The sequence below is a fragment of the Melospiza georgiana genome, chromosome 24 (assembly GCF_028018845.1).
Source record: "Melospiza georgiana isolate bMelGeo1 chromosome 24, bMelGeo1.pri, whole genome shotgun sequence".
NCBI lineage: Eukaryota > Metazoa > Chordata > Aves > Passeriformes > Passerellidae > Melospiza > Melospiza georgiana.
In genome coordinates, this window is record NC_080453.1 from 5,104,403 (window position 1) to 5,123,779 (window position 19,377).

The following is a 19,377-nucleotide window of genomic DNA, read 5'->3' on the forward strand; positions in this document are numbered from 1 at the left end:
GCTGGGACAGTGATCCTGCTGCTCCCAACTGCAGGGACACCTCCTGTCACAGCTGGGACAGTGATCCTGCTGCTCCCAACCTCCTGTCACAGCTGGGACAGTGATCCTGCTGCTCCCAACTGCACAGACACCTCCTGCCACAGCTGGGACAGTGATCCTGCTGCTCCCAACCTCCTGTCACAGCTGGGACAGTGATCCTGCTGCTCCCAACCTCCTGCCACAGCTGGGACAGTGATCCTGCTGCTCCCAACTGCAGTGACACCTCCTGCCACAGCTGGGACAGTGATCCTGCTGCTCCCAACTGCAGTGACACCTCCTGTCACAGCTGTGACACAGATCCTGCTGCTCCCAGCTGCTGAGACACCTCCTGCCCCATCTGCTGCCTTCTGTTCCATCTGCCTGCCCAGGCTGGGCAGGGGCTGTGCACAAGTGGGATGAGGGACCTGCCCTCCTTGAGAGGCCCCAAGCACTGCCTCCTCTTCCTCACAGGAGTAAGGTCCAGGCAGGGCTCCTCACCAAGCAAAGGCAGGGTCGTTGTCACTCAGGGGTGGAATGGGAGCTGGGTGAGAGCAGCCCCCTCCCAGCCCACAGCCCCAAAGGCAGCAGCAGCAGATCCCTGACTCACTGTCACAGTGCTCCTCCTCACCCCAGCCCTGCTTGCTGGGCACACAGAGCAAGGAGTGTCTCCCCACACCCTGCTGGGAGGATGAAGGTGTCTCAGAAGCCCTTTGAGGTGCCACAGCTCAGAGATCCACGGGGGATGCTGAGCCAGCCCATGTCCTGAGTTACCCAGACACAGAAGGAGCTTGTGGAGTTTAGGGAGGGAGGCCTGGGAGAGCAAGCAGAAGGGAAAGGAGAGTCTTACCTTGGGGGCACAGAGCACCTGCTCCAGCTCAGTCACAGACCCCAGCCCACCAGGACTGTGCTGCAAGGGGAGAGACCAGCAGGGCTGAGCCCTGTGTGTGTGTGTGTGTGTGTGCTCCTGTCTGGGAAGAGGCTCTGACAGGAAAGAGGGCGTGGGGCTGGCTCCCAGGTGAGTGACTCACTTCCCTCTTGGCACTTGTGACCTGCTTAGCCGTGCCCTGGCTGCACCCTGGGGCTTGACACCAGTTCCTGTGGTCCTTCCTTGGGCAGGCAGCAGACGTGACACACTTGATGGTGAGGGGCTGTCACACTGCTGTGGCACCTGGTGCACACAGGCCAGAGATGGGGTAACCCAGCCCTGAGCAGCTCCAGGTCAGGGGCACTCCCTGGGCTGCAGAGGTGGCCCCAGCACCCTCAGCAGATCTGTTCTCTGGGCTCCTCATTTCCTTCCAGCTCCCAGGGTCAGGAGGCAGCACAGGGAGTACTTGTTCCAGGGCTTCCATCATGGGTGGACATCCATCAGGCAAAGTACCAGGAAGGGCAGTGCTCTGCTCTGGGAATCCCCAAATCAGAAAACATCAGCCAGAAAATACTTCAGGCAGGAGCAGCTCATTCCTGTTCCCCTTCTGCAGTGCTATAAACCCCCCTTGGTCCTTGTGCTCCTTCAGCCTGGGAAGAAAGGGTGGTCAGGGACATGGGGGACCCTCTCCTTCCTGCTCTGCCCAGATTCCACACGGGGGCTCCCCCAACATATGCTGTGGCACTGCCATTGCTCAGGTCACGGGCACAACATCCACCTGAGTCACTGAGAACAAGAAATGACACGTTTTTCTGTCTGCTCCCTTTACACCCCACGGGTTGTTTAACAAAGAAATGTTGTTGGTAACAACTGGCTCTTGTTTTGGCAGGAAAGGAAACGTGAGGCTTTTAAGACAGTCCTGAAGGATCAGACAGTCACAACCCATCGGTGCACAAGGCACTGGCTGGCTGCAAGCCCTGGAGCTCCCCAACTGCAGAGCTGCAGCAAACACCCCAACTTCCCAGCCCAACAGCCAAGCTGAACTATGGCCTGTCCCAGCCAGGCTGGGATTAAGGCAGCCAGGCTCTGCCAGAGCACAGCCAGGGAATGAGGACAGTTCATGTCCCCTCTGCCTCCAGGCTGGTGACACTGCACTTGGAACAGCTTGGGCAGCTTAAAAGGGATGTGGAGAACTAGAAAAGCAGAGAGCTGGCAGTCTGAGCCTGGAGAACAGGTTCATGCTGAAGAGCAGCAGCATCTCAGCACTGACAGCACTCCACTCACACTCTTGTTATTGCATTTTTTAATAATTCCAAGGAAAAAAACGGTAATTAGGGTAAAAATTTATTTTACATACAGACCATTGCAGCTTAACTATTAATCAAGAGAAGTTATTTTCCTTTATAGGAAGTGACCAGCTGGTCTGAGATTACAGAAGTCTAAGCCTGAGAGCTGGGATTTTAGTCTGGAAATCAGATTTTGGGAGCAGGTTCCTTCCAAGCACCACTCAATGCAGTGAGGAGCTGCAGGACTGAACTGCAGGCCAGCTGCACTGCACAGTGCTGGAAGGATTTTCCCAGAGTCACTCCAGATCCTTCCCAAGCTGAACCTGCTGAGAAAGATGGTGCCTGGAAGGGTTTGGATGCATCTCCAATATCTTGTTCAGCTCTCAAACTAGGAACAGAAGTGGTGAAACAGCACAGTCTGTGTGAAGTACAAAACACTGAGTTACAGGGCAGCAGACACACGGGACAGCAGGAATGGCAGGGACTCTCCTAAGCCAAGAGTTCTACGTGGAGCAGGGCCCTGGCTGGGCTCATTCTCTGGCCCTATTCAAACAGACAGAGTACAAAAAATACTTGGACTGATAATTAATTGTACTGGAAACAAACAGTCTACTAAAAAGCAAATCTTACTCTAGGTGCCAATGAGTCCTTAAAAGCAGAGAAGGGACTGAGGAGCTGCACTTGGGCAGTGCTTCCAGGATCATTCACGCTGCTCCATTTTTACTTTGGGAGGTCTCAGGAAGGTCCTGTTCTTCTTTTCTTTCTTCCCCTTTGTATTTGCCTGGAAATTTCTCCAGCTGTCCACACGGCCATCCCGACTTTCCTGGGAACAACAGGGAGGAACAAGTGAGTTAACAAGTGCAATAACCAAAGCACAGGTAGGACAGAGTTCAGGAGATCAGTGGCACTTTCCCCTTATCCAGCACACAGCCCCTGGCAGGCAGGACACAAAGACACTGGGAAGAGCCAGAGCAGCAACAAGTGAGCTGACACACACCAGTATAAGCACTGTGCTGGGTTCTTGTTTCACAAACCACCAGATTGGGTTGGTCCTTACTCTCTACAGAATCCTCAAAGGAAACAAGAAATCTCTCAAATGGATGTTCCTAATCTGTCAGCCCAGAATGTGCCATGTCCTTTCTGTGCCTTAACTCCTCCCTCTCCTGGTGCTACAGGACAAACAGAGAAGGGAAATGTACTGCTGCCTTCTCTCATGCTTCTTGCTCAAAGTCTCAACACATTGACACAATGAGGAAAAAACACCTCTGGTGCACTTCTCTCCTCTCCCTGCCCTACCTGCTGAGCAGCAGAAACCTTTCCCATGGAGGAGAAAAAAACCAAAACGGAAACCAAATCAAAAAACAAAACACATAAAAAAATCCTAAACCCTCAAATCTCCCCACAAAGCCAACCTATGACCTCTACAGGCTGAAGATTTCACAGCAGGACACAACAGTCCAGGAATTATCTACTTGACAGCATGTGATCCATCCACTCCAGGCCCATCTCTGGAGTACCAGGGCTGCAGATGAGCAGCTCTCTGCTTCCCTGTCCCCTTTTCCCTGGCAAGATGGGAGAGGCCCAGCACTAGCAGGGATCTGGATGCTGGGGCAACCAGACTGGAAAGTACCACAACAGTCCACACAAACACTTTCCAGATTAGGGTTTAATGGTCACCAGTGACCTGGGCTAAGCAGCAATTCTATTTTACAACTTAAGATAAGAATGAACTGCTGACAGAGATGAAAAAATAGAACAGCTCAATTTACCAGATCTGTTTCTGCGTAAGTGATACCAAAGCCCTACTGATGGGCTCTTCTCCAAACACATGAACAAACCCCAGGCTGGTGCAGATCTGTTAAATTATCTCACAGACTTGCATACAAAATGTCTCTCATCTCTCTAGAGGCATTCCCTGCAACAAGGACAGGAATTGCTGGGGCCTATTCTGTAAGTTCAAGTGCTGAATACCTCAAAGTTCTTCTGCCATTCTCGTTCTCGCTTGGCTTTCTCTTGTGCTTCGATTTCCTCTTCCCTCTGCCTCTTCCTGGAAGGGAAAGCACAAAAGTTATGAACCCACAACCATCCACTTTAGAAAGCAAGGTAATATTTTCAAATAATCTTGGAAAGCTCCTCTAATTTTTTGGTTTACAGAAACCAAATTTTTTGGATTACAGAAGAGATAAATATGCACACCCAAGATAGCACAGCAAATACAGTTTGGTTTCAAATTTGGAAGAGCAGTGAGCAGAGGAGATGGTTTGGTCCCACTGATAGCAAGCTGATAATTGACAGCTGATAATTAAGGGGTTGGCTTCTCTTGTTCAGCAAAACAAGCTGGACTTCTTAATCCAAGAAACTGGACACCACTCTAGTGGTAAGTCTCTAAAACTGTTGAGGGTACACGTTTTGAGAAGTTAATAAGCACTTCAGCATGCAAAGTACAAATTAAATTTTTAACTCCCTACTTTTCCTCTGTAATCAAAAGCAACATCCTGCAGCCATCTCCCACCTCAGTGACCAGCACAGAACCCTGCTGCAGGAAGTGTGCTCACAGTGAGCACGTGATCAAATCACCTAAAATAGTTCAGCATCACACATGCCACAGGGTACTTCTGGCATTTAAATAAAATTAAAAATCAATCCTCTGCAAGCTAACAGCATGCAAGATTGTGTCACCACTTCACTGTTGTGGCTGGCCTCCATGTGTACACAAAAGAGAATACAATTATATAAAATATATTGACATCTTCAGCATAGGAGGGCAAATTTCCTGTGTGCTTTTCTCAAGCACAGGGCTCTGCAAACCCACAGGCTATCAGAGATGTGGCAGAATCCATTACTGGCAATCAGCTTGACAGGACCCTTGTTAATCTAATCCAAGGCCCTGCTGTTAGCAGGTCAGACCAGATGATCTCCAGAGGTTCATTCCAATTTAGACTATTCTAAAACTCTCTGATGCCATATCTTCTCTGAGGAAGCATGAGGTGGAAGAAGAGCCTGAACTGCACAAGTGGAATGTCATTCATACCTTTCATGCATTTCTTTTGCTTCTCTTTCTTTCCTCTTAATTTCCAGTTCAGCAAAGAGCTTCATTGTCTGTTTGTACACAGCTTGTTTGAACTGTAAAACACAAATCCAGTCTTAAAATAATGCTGTGAACACAGTTAAAGTCTGGTTTACATACAAGTGTATGAAGCTAAAAGAAAGCAAACCACAGGTGTGCCCACATAACCCCTGTCCTGCCCTGACAACAGCAGCAGCACACAGAAATGTATAAACCACTGCTGATTAAATTCTGGCCCTGCCACCAGGAAACAACTACATATTAACCTCATTTTAGTCTCATTTTAATTTGTATTCATGAAGCTGTGCCCAAACAGAACTGTTCACTTCAAATTCTCTTATTTTTGGGTTAAGTCTTGCATTGTTACATTTGACAAAAAAAAAAAAAAAGGCAAAATGGTCACTGTTTTAGAGAGTAATTTTCCAGCAGATCTTCTTGATGTGTTGTAAAAATCTAGCATTGGCTTCCCAGTAGGAAATCAGTATGCTTAAACCAATCTTCATTACTAAAGAAGAGCAACAGACTTCTGAAAAATGAAAAATAGGATGGTTATGGGGTTACTGTGGTGATATCAACAGGAAGAAATCCCTTTCCAGGAAAAAAAAAGGGTGATGAGACTATTGAAGTCAATGTTTGGTGATCACCTATCATTGTTACAGCCTCTCATGGCTGGGCTTCTCCAGACTAAAATCCAGGTGAGAAGAACAAAGTTATGCCATGTTATTTTTAATACAAGGGGTTTCACATCTGTCCCTCAGTGCTACATGAATGAAACACATGAAAGTGCTCTCATTAAAAAGTCACATTTTAGCCACTCTGCAGTGAGTGCTTCACGTGCCTCTGCCAGCAGCAGGAATGCCATGGTCCCAGCATCAGAAGACAACAAGAAATTCAATTTAAAAAAAGTCCATGATGCACAAGCAATGAAGACTTGCTTTGGGAAAAGAACAGGGTATTTTGATCTATATAATCTCACAATATATTTACTCTTTACACTACAGTGAAGCTGTTTTCCACAGTACACAGGTAACACCTGACACATGATACCCTACAGTGCCTAAGCAGAATTTGTTCTTCTGTAAATGTAAGGGTTTACAGCATTAGCAAGTCTAATAAATATTTCTGTTCTGACTTTCATTCTTAATTCCTCAAGACACATTTTGTACTCTCCAGTTTCTCTGAACACAGCATGACTTACAACTTCAGGATCATCCTCCTCTACATTGGGAGGTTTTCCATCCTTCTTCAGCTGCTTCTTTTTTTCTTTCACCTAATGATTAAGAATAAAAATAAGAGCCTTAAAAATTTTATAGGGCTTACATCATTTTATCCAAGTGTTCTGGATTTCTATTCCAATGTACAGAAAGTATTCTGTTCTTGATTGATGTTTGGTTTTACACCAAACCCTCGTAGGCCCAAACACATACAAGATTACTATCACATGAACTGCAGAAATTAAAATTACTGTGTTGGATAATATTCCTCCAACATAATCCCTTTTGGTTTCTTGATATTGAATATATCTTGAATATATTCTTATTCAATATACACCATCCAAACCAGCTGGAAGTTTATTTTGCTTCATGATATTCAAGTGACTAACAACAAACAGAACATCAAGTGTTCCTTGTGTTAAGAGTATCTGAGCTCTCCCATATCATTTGCTTCCTCAAGCTTTCTGTGTTTTAATCCACCCACATCACTCTAATTTCTTGGCCAAAGCAATGCAATCTCCTTTTCTTATCTTATAGGTCAATATCCCCCAAAGTTCCCAGTCTCCTGCTGTCACCACCTATTCTCTTCCACCCACACATATCTGAACTGCATCATTCATTCACAGACTTGGAAAAAAATATTTAGGTCAGATCACGTGGTCTGACCTGATTATTTCAAGTACTGAATTTCACTGAATTATCTTGCACTGAGCTCAACAGCAGTCCTGGACACAGCTGTGAAGAGCTTGGAGCCCACCTGCACAGTGCCATTATCAGGTTTGCTCAGCTTAGTCACCTAAACATGAAGCAAGTGTAGCAAAAAGCAAAATATGAACGATTGAATATGAATGATTGATTACCTCTCACCCCCAACTCTGGATGTTCCCACAGAATACTCACAGTGTGTTCCACATATTCCTTTCCAGCCTGTATCACATCCAAGGCTCTCTTCTTTTGCTCCTGATCTAGCAGCAGCTTGTAAGCTTTATCTACAGCTAACAAAAAACATCAATATGAATAGCACCAGCAGTCATGTTCACAAGGCATCACAAGACTGCCACTTGTTGGCATTTCTAATTTTGCTTCTAGAATTTGTGGAGGTCATTTGTTTGGCAGTCTGTTTTAGTTGGTTTTTATTTTTTTTTTATTAAATACATCTAGGAAAGTGATAACATGATTAGTTGAATGAGTTTTGGGGTACAGTAATGGCAGGAAATGTCTGGTACCTTCTGGAGGGAGCAGGTGAAAGCATCATTCCTCCCAGGTGTATTTATGGGCATGAACACCTCACTGTGATTTCCTGCCTGCACAGCACACACCTAAAGCCATCCCTCTACTTCTGTCCTACGGCCTTTGAATAAAATCTAAAGCAATATTAAACATTTTTTTCTTGAACAATCCCACACCCCCCTGAAGATGTCTGTCCCTGTGGTGACATGACAATGGCATTGTTGCCACCTAGTGCCACCTGCTGAAATGCCACCACCTCCCACAGCTGCTGCTGCTGTCACAGCTGCTTTTGCCCCAGTGAAGGCACCTCTGCAGCCCTTCTGTCCCCTCCACCCAAGGCACCCCTGCAGCCCTTCTGTCCCCTCCACACTAATGAATTTTTAGCACCACAAAAGCTGACACTGCTAACCCAGAGCAGAGTATTACCTTCAAATGCCTTCTGGGCTCTATCTGCATCATCTTGGTTTTTGTCTGGGTGCACCAATATTGACAGCTGCAAGAAAAAGGATTTTGCTATCAAGAGCATGGTAAAACATGAAGAGTACTTCAGATATTTTTGAGAAAGGGAAATAGAAAGAATCTAAAGAGATCACATTCATTTGTACATGGACAAACCAGCTGACAACATGCAGAAGTGTGTGCCAGTACAAGCTGAAAGAACAAACAATCCTTGTGACAAACAGGCTGTCCAAGAAAAGCTGCAGCTTGTGATCAGAGGAACAATTTAACACTCCTCAGCTGATATGAACCTTTTGGTCATCAAAGATTTTATCCTTGGTCTTGACAAGAGAAAAACCTAAAAAGATTATCCTCAACCAAAGTCTCTCAAGAAGTTCTCCAGCATGCCCAAGGCTGTCCAAATACCAAACTATTTAAGAGTTGTCATTTTTCCTTAGGTTGCTTTACTGAAAATTAAGAAAACTTCTACCTGGCAGAGACAGGAGATAGATCACTACAATCCTGAGGGGAACTCTAACTGGGCTGGAAAACACATCCTCCACATTCCCCTTTCAGAAAGTTATTTAAAACTTTCCATATGGCCTCTTTTAAATTTTTTATAGACCTTTTATTTTTGCCATTGCTGTACAGAGCAGCAACTGAAACAGCTTTAGTGTTAAAGAATACAAAATAACCACTTTTGGAACTGTACAGCTGCCAGTTTGTGAAAAGGTTTGCCTTTAGTCCTGAACAGTTTACCAGTGCCTTTTTTCCCTTTTGTTGGCTGTTCCACATTCTGCACTTGGGTGTTTGATTTCTTCAATGCACAATTCCATGCACATTTTTCATTTCATACCCTGAACTCAAAACATCTCCCTGTACTGTTCTACCAGCCCAAAGCTGAGAATGTCATACTTTATTTATTGTTTTGTAGGAGTGAGAAGCCAACAATAGACCCAAAAGTTATCCCTCTCACTTCCCACACACAGGAGGAGCCCATATCCTGTTCCTCTGCCCCCACAGCATTTTCCTGTCTAAAGACACTCACACCATGAATTCAGGGGGAGGCTGCAGCCTGCAAACACTGTTTCTTTGCTGTAGGCACTGATTAAACTCAAAACTTTTCCTGCAGCTCTGTCAGAGGCAGGCTGGGGTGATGTTCCTGTAAGCAGGGCAGCCTCTTTCCCAGCTAACCAAGCCACTGAAAATTACCATGGAAATTCTTAAACCTCAGAGAAAATCTGGATCCAACTCCATATATCTGAGAAAAATATCTTTTGATGTTCCTTTTGAACTGAAGCTCAAGAGGCTGATCATACATGGCACAGGCAAAGCAGCCCAGCATGCTTGGAGCAGGGACACTGCTGCAGCTCTCCCCTTGTTGATACAAGCATTGCTCTATGAATTTCTGCCAAAAATAGACACCCTCTACCCAGAGACAGCTTTACCACCATTTTTCTTGTGCACAATCTCTACAGCATTTCTACTTCCCCTCCATGAACTCTGAGTGCAAAAGCTGAGTGAATACCTGTCGGAATCTTTTCTTTATCTCCTCATCTGTGGCTTCAGGATCCATCTGCAGCACCTAAAAGAGACCATGAAAGCAGAGCAAGTTTGATGCTGCTCTCCATGTTTCAGGTGAAGAGCACCTAAAAGAAACCATGAAAACAGGGCAAGTTTGATGCTGCTCTCCATGTTTCAGGCTCCTGTCAGCAAGCTCTAACACTCTCATGAGGAGCAGCTGAAGTCACTTGGTTTGTTCAGCCTGAGGAAGAGGAGGCTGAGGGGAGAACTCATCACACCCAACCATCCTTGCAAGGGCAGCTCAGGGGCTGGCACTGAGCTCTTCACTCTCATGGCCAGGGACAGGACAGGAGGAAACTGCATGGAACTGAGCCAGGGGAGGTTTAAATTGGAGATTAGGGAAATATTCCTCCCCCAGAGGGTGCTGGCACTGCCCAGGCTGCCCAGGCAATGGGCACGGCCCCGAGGCTGCCAGAGCTCCAGGGATGCCCAGGCTGGGCTTGCTGGGGGCTCTGGGCAGGGTTTGGCTTTGGGATTGATCATCCCTGTGGGTCCCTTCCAGCTCAGCACATTCCATGATTGTGTGAGAGTGAGGGATGGGGGAGATGAAGGATGGGGGAGAAATTTGGGCAGTGCTGCAGGGATGGCCAGGGTGGGGTTGGTGGGGGCTCTGGGCAGGGTTTGGGGCTGGACTGGATGATCCTGTGGGTCCCTTCCAGCCCAGGGTGGGGATGTTGGGGTGTCTGTGCAGGGACAGGGCTTGGACCCAATGATCCTTTCAAGCCAGCCCATTCTGTGATTCTGTGCCACTTGGTTCACTGGCACACAGACACACACCAGAAAGCTCACCCCACAATGACATGAATTTTCACCCAGTAAAACAGAAACATTTCACAATCTTTCTGACATTTGTGACACTACTTTTAGCAGTGCTAGATTCCTCTGGCTATGCCAAGGTCTTGTGTAGACAGGCATGATCCATAAACTGGTATGAGCCTTCAAGCAGTCCTGCAGCAATGCTCAGTCTGACGGAAACAAAAGCGTGTGGTGGTTTGGGGACAATGCCAGGCCACTCAGAACGCTGGATAGGAAACACACTTTTAAATAAAAAATTATTAATTTTATCATTTTGAAAGAAGACACTAGAGTTTTACTGTTTGGTTTCCATGAGTGACATCACTTGTTTATTGATCTTTACAGGTGTGGCAGAGTTTAGGAACTCTTCTGTGAATGAATTTACTGAACGTAAGATTTAAGCAACAAGTGAGCAGATGCTGGTCTGACTCAAAGAATCTGTAAATAAAAACCATTCTCCCACAGGAAAGCTACAGTCTACTCTGAAACAGCTTTCTTAATTTACTTTTTAAGTACTAAGACCTGTACAAAACTGAACATTGTCAAAGTGAATCTGCTGATTCATCTGGCTGAACTGAGACTACAAAAGCACCTGAGTCTTGAAAAAGGCAGTGAAGATGAACCAGGAAAGAACACACCCAGGGAAAGCCAACTCCAGATGAATATAATATTATTTATTATTGTTTATTTACTGCCTTCCTCAGGCTTTCCTGATTACTAAGACTTTATAATTGATTGTAACTGGAATCAAACCCTATAAAATGCAAGGGGATTATCCATTACCCAATGGTTCCTCACTGGTGTGACCACTGAGACCTTTTCTAACTCTATCCACTATCCAAGTCCAGTGGGATGAACACCCAAAATAAAACACACAACTACAAACACTGAATTAAGAGAGCTATGACCAGAACCTGCCAAAATGCCACCTCCAGCTGCTCCCTTCCTGTTCAGAAAGTACCCAGCCAGATTTTCCAGCGCTGCTGTATGAGGGAAATGTGACAACAGAGTTTGTCCTGCCATCAAACACTGAGAAAGACACAAACACCATCCTGCTGTCCTCTGCAAACCTTCTGCACACTAATCTGTACCCAGGGAAATGTCTTCTTTCCTTATGTTGTCTTTTACTGGAATAAATACTCAGGAAAAAAAGTTCACCCATCAATTGAGAATGTTCAAACTAACCTCAAAAGGGTTCAAGTTGAAATACGAAGATCCAGGTCGGGTCAGGCGGTCAATTTGGTTTTTTGATGTTAAAACAGAATCTCGTTTTTCAATTTGCTTTACCTGAAGAACAGAGAGACCTGTATCAGCTGACCATCACAAAGTCCATACCTGTTTATTCATGCTGTTTGTATACAGTCATCCTTATGCTGTACTACAATTCATAATGCCCCTTGCTTACTCCAACCTGTAGTTATTTTCTCAGGCACTAGCACCACACATTAGCACTAGCAGCACATATTTTTTAGCCTTTCCTACAGCCCAACAGTATTTTCAACATCACATTTTATCTATAAAACATGCTGCAGAACAGTTCTGTTTGTTCCTTCTATGGCCTTCTCCACAGCTTCCCTCCTCCCCATGCACCTCCAGCAGTTCTGTGATTCCTTGGAAACCACGGCGTTCTTACTTTTAACCCGTTGTTGGCAGCGCAGCCCTTTAAACACGTTAAGTGCCACTGATGCAAACACACAAACCCGCTTTTTAACAACCACACGTTATTTCGTTCAGTTTTTACCCTTCACCGTACCGCACCGACCAAACCATGTGTTTATATTTAACGTTCACCTTTATTTAAATAAACGTGCATATTTTTTAGCATTTCCTGCAGCCCAACAGTGTTGTTAACATCACGTTTTATCTATAAAAGACACTGCAGAGCAGTTCTGTTTGTTCATTCTCCACGGCCGTGCGTTCCCTCTCCCCATGCCCCTCAGGATGTTCAGGCCGTGCCCGGAGCAGCGGGCCCGGTAGAGGGAGGGGACCCAGGCCCTGCCCGGTGACAGCTCGCCCACAGCGAGGCCGAGCGGGACCGGGAGCGCACCGAGGGCCCCGGGGCTGAGGGAGGGCCGGACCGAGCGCCAACCCACCGGCACCCGCCCCCATAGCGGCCGGGCCCGTCCCGCCCGGCGGCGGCCCCCGAGCCCGGCGCGGCGCGGCCCCTCCCGGGCGCGGCTCGCGGGGCACGGGCCGTAGCGCACCTCGTTGTAGAAGGTCAGGAACGCGTCCTCGGCCGCGCCCGCGCCGGGCCCCGCCGCCGCCATCGCCGCCCACACGTGACCGCGCCGTCACCACACGTGACCGCGGCGCGCGCCGCAGCGACAGGCCCCGCCCCCAAGCGGCGCGCGCGCGGGCACGGGGCTCCGCCTTGTGACGTCACAGAGACCGCCCCGCCGCGGGGCCCTGAGGGCGGGAGGAGGGGCGGGGCCGCGGCCGCGCAGGCGCGGTGGGGCGGGCCCGCCCGGCGGCCCGTCCGGCGCTCCAAGGGCAGGCGGCGATGGCGGCCGTGGCGGTGGCGGCGGCGCGGGGCGGCCTGCGAGGGGCTCTGCTGGCGCAGCAGCAGCGCTGGAGCTCGGGATCGGGCGCCGACCAGGTGCGTGTTCCGACAGTGCCCCTTCTGTCCTCCGGCTGTCCCTCCCTTTGTCCGTTCTCGCCTCTGTCCCTTTGCCCCTCAGTCCCTCTGCCGCTCCGTCGTTCTGTCGCTCTGTCCTCCCGCGCTCACCGCCGTCTCTCCCGCAGCTGGGCGAGCTGGGGAAAGGCGCCGGCAAGGGCGGCGGTGGCGGCGGCTCCATCCGCGAGGCCGGCGGTGCCTTCGGGAAGAAGCAGGCGGCCGAGGAGGAGCGGTACTTCAGGTGAGGGGCCCGGCCTGCGGAGCCGCTCCCCGCGGGCCCGGGCACGGCGCGGCCGCCTCTCCCGAGCCGCTCGGCTGTGGGGCTGCACGTCCTGCCCTCCTCTCTTGCAGGGAAAAGGAGCGGGAGCAGCTCTCTGCCTTAAGGAAACACCACGAGGAAGAGATTCACCACCACCAGAAAGAGATTGAGCGTCTGCAGAAAGAAATCGAGCGCCATAAGCATAAGATCAAGCAGCTTAAAGATGACTAAGCTGGTGCTGTTGTTGAATGTGCATGGCCAATACTGATCATGGTGTAAATCAGCGTGAAGACTGTATTTTTTGGTCAACATAATCCAAATCCATACAATTATGGTCTGCAACAACATCAAATAAACTACTCAGTCTCACTTTCTTGCTCAGTAACTGTTCAATGAAAACAAAACATATCAACCTCACTATCTGGTTTTGAGCTTCATTTTCTTCCAAAGTAAAGCTACACTCTTGAGTAGGCAGGCCGGTACAGAATTAAGCTATTTTTTTTTTAGATTTGTATGAAAGAAATGACCATTTGTGCCTAGTGGGATGACTTTAAAAGAGTTGGGGGGAAATCGTTCCTGTGTAGCAATCCATTCACAGAGAAGTAACTTTGTTTCAAGTAAACTTTGTGTCCTAGAGGGGTGGTGTTATCTCCACTGAACTAGTAGAAGATAAAAAAAAAAAGGTTCACTTGTTGCACTTAGTGTTTAGTGCCATAAACTGAGAGAGGAAAATAGTATTCATAAACTGAGAGAGAAAAAAGTGTTCAAGTTATCTTGTGGAGGTCCTAGTTCCTGGAGCAAGACAGCAGAGATCCTGACTTCATGTGAATGTTCTTTTCCACAACTGCCCAGCAGTTTTTTCCTGTCTCAACTTCTCTGTTCCTTAGCTAAGTCTCTTTCCAAAGAAGGTTGGATTAAAACTAATCTTATGCAGTCTCAATCAATTTTGACATTTTAATGTAGGAAACTCATGATAAAATACACAGTAAGTATAGTGAGAGTCCTATGTAACAAGAGTATGGGACTCTAGAAATATGAAATACAATAAGATAGCAACAATAATTGGTGAGCCTGATGTGATGGAGGTATACAGCCTGAAGAGCTGTGGAAAACAGGACAGCCTGAGAGCTGTAGCAGCCTGAAGAGCTGTGGAAGATTGTGTGTATTGTATTTGTGTGGTGTGTGAGGCCTTTGAGTCTTGGGATAAAACATGTATTGTAAAGGAAATTAATATATTGTACTTGAATATCTGTATTGTATTTGAATACATCTGTTAGTAATAGAAAAAAGGGGGAAATGTAGTGAGAGTCCTATGTAACCAAGAGTATGGGACTCTAGAAATATGAAATACAATAAGTAAGTGACCTGAAACACTGACAAGAAGGGGACTTTCTGTATCAACAGGCAGGTAAGGACAGAGTCGTTCTGTGATCCCTGTCATGTGTAAATCTGCCCAAACAGGCTCCAGTGCAGCACTGCTGAGAGCTGCCTGTGTGACAGTCAGTGAAGGGTGGCAGTGTCACTGAGCTGGGTGTGTCCGTGCCTGGAACTGCCCTGTCTGAAAGTGCCGGAGACAAATGGTGCCTTTGATGTTGGAAGGGGTTTAAAGGGTGTGGCTGAAGGTGCCCCAGTTTCTCCTGTGTTCCCTGACATCCCCAGCCAGCTGCTCCCTTTGGGCTGCCCTCCCTTGGTGAACATTGCAGGTAGTGGCACATCTTGTCTGCAGAGTGACACCGCTGTCACTGCATGCCCTTAAATACTGTTCTTCAATGGAGATGTCACCCACGGCATCAGCCCTGGATTGTCCTTGCCTGGCTGTGCTCAGATGTCAGAGATGGTGTGGTAAGTTCTGCCAAGGCTGTGCAGAGCTTCCCTGGGGGCTTTGTTCCTTTTACTTGGGGCTAATTAACAAATTATGGGCACCTTCCCCACCTCTGTGAACCTGGTGAGATGAACTGAGTAATAAAAATAGATATTTTTTGAATATGAGTATTTATATATATATAATAAATATATATCATAAAATATATTACAAATACAATTCATTATTATAAATAATATTCACATATAACATATAATTATATAAATACAATATATAATTATTATAAATAATTATATATTTATATATAATAATTATGATAATATATAATAATTATTATAAATATTATTTATAAATAATAAAATATGAATATTTGTATAAATAGTAATATATATTACTGTATATATAGTATATATATAAATATATAAATATATATACTATATATAAATATATACATATATAAATATATAAATATATAAATTATATTTATATATAAATAAAAAATGTATATACTATATATAAATATATATTATATAAAATATATATGTACTATATATAAAATATATATAAATTATATAAATATATACTATATATACAAATATATATACTATATATATTTTTATATATAACATATATACACTATATTTTTATATATATGCACTATATATTTTTAAAAATATATACTATATATGCTATTTAAAAATCCAATTTTTTTCCTTTTTCAGAATGTTTTTCCTATTGTATCTGTCAGCTGGGGTTGGCTTCCCCACAAGCTGCAGAGTCACTGGCGAGAAGTTTGGCACAACAGCTTCAGTGGACTGTGGAGAGCTGACATAAATATTAGGACAATTCTGTATTCAGAAGGGAACAGAGGAGGGTTTAAATTCACATCTCTGGGTTTTATTCTGCATTTTGGTGCACTAATTATGCCATGTAAGCTCAGCCACAGAGCCTCTGCCCAGGCACCTGTAAGGGAGGGGATTTGGAGCTTTGTGATCTCCTGTGCCACAGACAGAGGTGTCACAAACTCTCTGAAGTCCCTCGGGGCTGCAGTGTACAAGTCAGTGCCCTGCTACAGCACAGAGATTTTTGGCCACCAGCAAATGAGAAACATTTGAATGCCTTGCAGCAAGCAGTCTGGGTTCACTCACCACTCCAGGGCTGTGGAGGGAGAGGTGCCAGCTCCAGAATTCTGCTGCAGGATTCCAGAGCAGGAATGCTGGGGAGTAAAACAAGATTGCACCTCACACCTGGGTGATTGCTGGGGAGTTAAAAAGGAGCAGGATATCTGTACACCTTCCAGGATAACCCCTCAGTCCATGAACCTGGAATACAGGGCTCAGTTGTCTTTTGGAAAGCTGAAAAATTCTGCCATCTGCTTCCAGCAATTCTGGTTGAGAGCAACCAAAGCCAAAGCTGATGTTTGAAACTGGTGAGGCTGCAAGGATAGTGCTGAACTCAGACCACAGGTCACAAAGGGACTGATTGTTCTGGGTTTCCTCAATCACTCTGGGATGGCTGATGGCATGGCTTGTCCCTGCTGTGTCCCACAGGCACAGGGGGACACAAAGGAAGGGATTCTTCTCTCTTCTCTGCCAGAACTGCTGCATCTTGGTTATTTGCTTCAGTTCTTCAGGGTTGGACTGACCCTATTCACAACACCCTGACTTCCCACAGCCACCTACAGCACAGAAGTTTCACTTGTTGGAGCAGCCTTTATGTCTCAATGAGATGCTTTCATCCTTCCTTAACACCAGATCCTCTGTCTGTACCGTGCTCCTAAAGATCACAGCCCAACCCTGCATGGCCACTGCAGGAGTAGGAAAAGTGCAGTTTGTTTTCAGCTAAAACTCAGCTGGTGATTTTTGCTGCAGCAAACAGAAGCTATTTCCCAAGGTTTGTGCTGGATCCTACACAAATGTGATGGAAATTGCCAAGAATCTTTAGCTCAGGGATGGGGGAAAAAATGAAAAGAAAGTGAGATCTAAGATCTTCAGCAAGCTGGTTTTAGTGCAAGGCACCCAGGTAGCCCAGCCTGGTCTCTTTGGGCCTTTTTGTCACACCCAACCTCCCCAGTCCAGAGCAGATAAAGGGAAAGAGACAAGACAAAGACACATGTGTGTGTTTTCCCAAAAATCAAGTAAACTGTCTGTGTGAGGCAAAACAAACCTGTGTGCACAGGGTAATAACAGTAGCATGGCCTCTGCAGGCAGAAATTTTCCTGAGCATTTCCCTGTTGTAGAGGTGGTGGAACACACTGGGGGTGCTCAGAAAGGTCCTTGCTGATGAATAAAGCTTGAAGATTTTTAAGACAGACCTTCCTTGAAAGCCTGGGATTTAGCAAACACATCAGAGCTCCACAGAACAAGATATTTACTGGAGGTGGCACATCTGTAACATCCATAATATGCTGAACTAATGATTGGTCAGGATAAGAAGTCTGGAGCATCAGGAAATATCAAATTCCTTATACAAGTTAACAGCTCACCTACAAATTACAGCAGATTCAACTCTGCCATCTTGCTGCTGATGTGAACACACAGGAATTTCAGCCCAATGTGGAAGAGAAGTGACAGGCTGATGGAGCACACTGAGCCTCAGCAACCCCTGGCCACTGAACGCAGGAAAATGTCAACAAGTTGAAGAGTAAATATACAGAGCTCTGGAAAAGCTGGATCCCTTCACCTCCTCTGCTCTGTTCCCTCCCAGGGGCTGAAGGAGCAGAGCAGGGCACCCTCCTTGCCAGAGGAGCCTCCTGCCCTCCCAGCAGCTGAGATGAACCCTCTCCTTGGTTCCAAGATGATTTTTGTTTTGTCTTGGCCCAGGACTAAATCAGATCTCACATGTACCTGTTCAGCTCCAATCACAGAGAGCTGTATCTAGTCTCATTCTGGGATTTTCTAGCAAAAATTGAAATTGAGAAATCTAGCAAAAATTTAAATTTCATCATCTCAGGGCATCTAGGGTGTCCTCTCAGGCACTGCTCTGGCACTAACCCAATACCTGCAGGCTATAGCTTGTTCCTGGCTAGAGGTGTCAGATCATTTTGGGCTGAGGCTCAAGTGTGTAACAAGAGACCAAAGAACAAAGCACTGCAAAGCACACACAACCTAGGGTGGGAGTTGCTAGAGAAGTTCTAGAAATTATTCTCAATATACATTTTGCTCATTAGCCTCATCATGTTCAGTTGCCAGCTGAGAGGACATATGTCATTATACTTCATAATTCATTCCTAGATACTATATTATAAAAAATTTAAAATCTTTACAGGACATTTATTAAGCACCACTAAAGATGCTCAGCTCCCTCAATACCTTTCAATATTGCAAGAACTCCTTTAACCCATCATTCTTAACTCACAGAAAAACCACTGCAGTGAACTGGGATGGACAAGGCAATGAATGATTACCCCTCCTTCCATCTCTACACCGCAGCAGACCCAACAGCCAGCACTGAAGAGCAGGCTGTAATGCCAAATCTCAAGAGGGAAATTGTCACAGACATATTTTATGAAAAATCCTTCCGTTCGGATTTTTTCTCCTGAGAAGCTGAGAGACCTCAGAAACAAAATGTAAACATTGATTATCTGCTGCTGTGGAATGCAACAGGTGCAGCTGTGATTGGTCTCATGTGGTTGTTTTTAATTAATGGCCAATCACAGTCTGGCAGTCTAGGACTCTGGTCAGTCACAAGAATTTATTATTATTCCTTTCCTTGCTAGCCTTCTGATGAAATCCTTTCTTCTATTCTTTTAGCGTAGTTTTAATATATCACTTTCTTTTAATATACCATAAAATAATAAATCAGCCTTCTGAAACATGGAGTCAAGATTCTCATCTCTTCCCTCATCCTGGGACCCCTGTGGACACCACCACAGGAAGCCACTGAGGCAGTGCCAATTCTACAAGAGAAGAAGTGTGTACTGCCAGACTGGTTCAGCAAGACAGACAGAACACCTCCAGTATCTGCACAACCTTCTCCAGCTTTAGGCTTGGAAACCTTGGGCATCACATCCCACTTTTCCCACAAGTCCCACATTAGCAGAGGTGGGATATCACACAGGATTCGCCACACAGGTACATGCCATCTTCAGGAGTGAATTCCGGGGTGAAGGTACTGGAAGAACCCTCTCTGAGTGTACACGAGCTGCTGCTTTTGTTCACCAGACTCCAGGTGCACAGCTGGTAT

The 19,377-nt window shown here is 46.1% G+C and overlaps 2 protein-coding genes across 2 annotated transcripts; one reads left to right on the forward strand and one right to left on the reverse strand.

Moving 5' to 3' along the window:
• Positions 1–2,214: 2,214 nt before the first annotated feature.
• Positions 2,215–12,789, reverse strand: DNAJC8 (DnaJ heat shock protein family (Hsp40) member C8). The gene is made up of 9 exons (XM_058040148.1): positions 12,702–12,789; positions 11,683–11,784; positions 9,647–9,703; positions 8,107–8,173; positions 7,351–7,445; positions 6,435–6,506; positions 5,201–5,292; positions 4,141–4,216; positions 2,215–2,992 (listed from the first exon to the last, which is right to left on the reverse strand). The coding sequence occupies exons 1-9, from the start codon at positions 12,762–12,764 to the stop codon at positions 2,870–2,872; spliced, it is 747 nt and encodes a 248-aa protein (XP_057896131.1). The 5' UTR covers positions 12,765–12,789; the 3' UTR covers positions 2,215–2,869.
• A 188-nt stretch (positions 12,790–12,977) lies between these two features.
• On the forward strand, positions 12,978–13,739 carry ATP5IF1 (ATP synthase inhibitory factor subunit 1). Its single transcript, XM_058040232.1, has 3 exons — positions 12,978–13,093; positions 13,240–13,352; positions 13,463–13,739. Exons 1-3 carry the CDS (start codon positions 12,998–13,000, stop codon positions 13,599–13,601), a joined length of 348 nt encoding a protein of 115 aa, XP_057896215.1. The 5' UTR covers positions 12,978–12,997; the 3' UTR covers positions 13,602–13,739.
• The last annotated feature ends 5,638 nt before the right edge of the window (positions 13,740–19,377 follow it).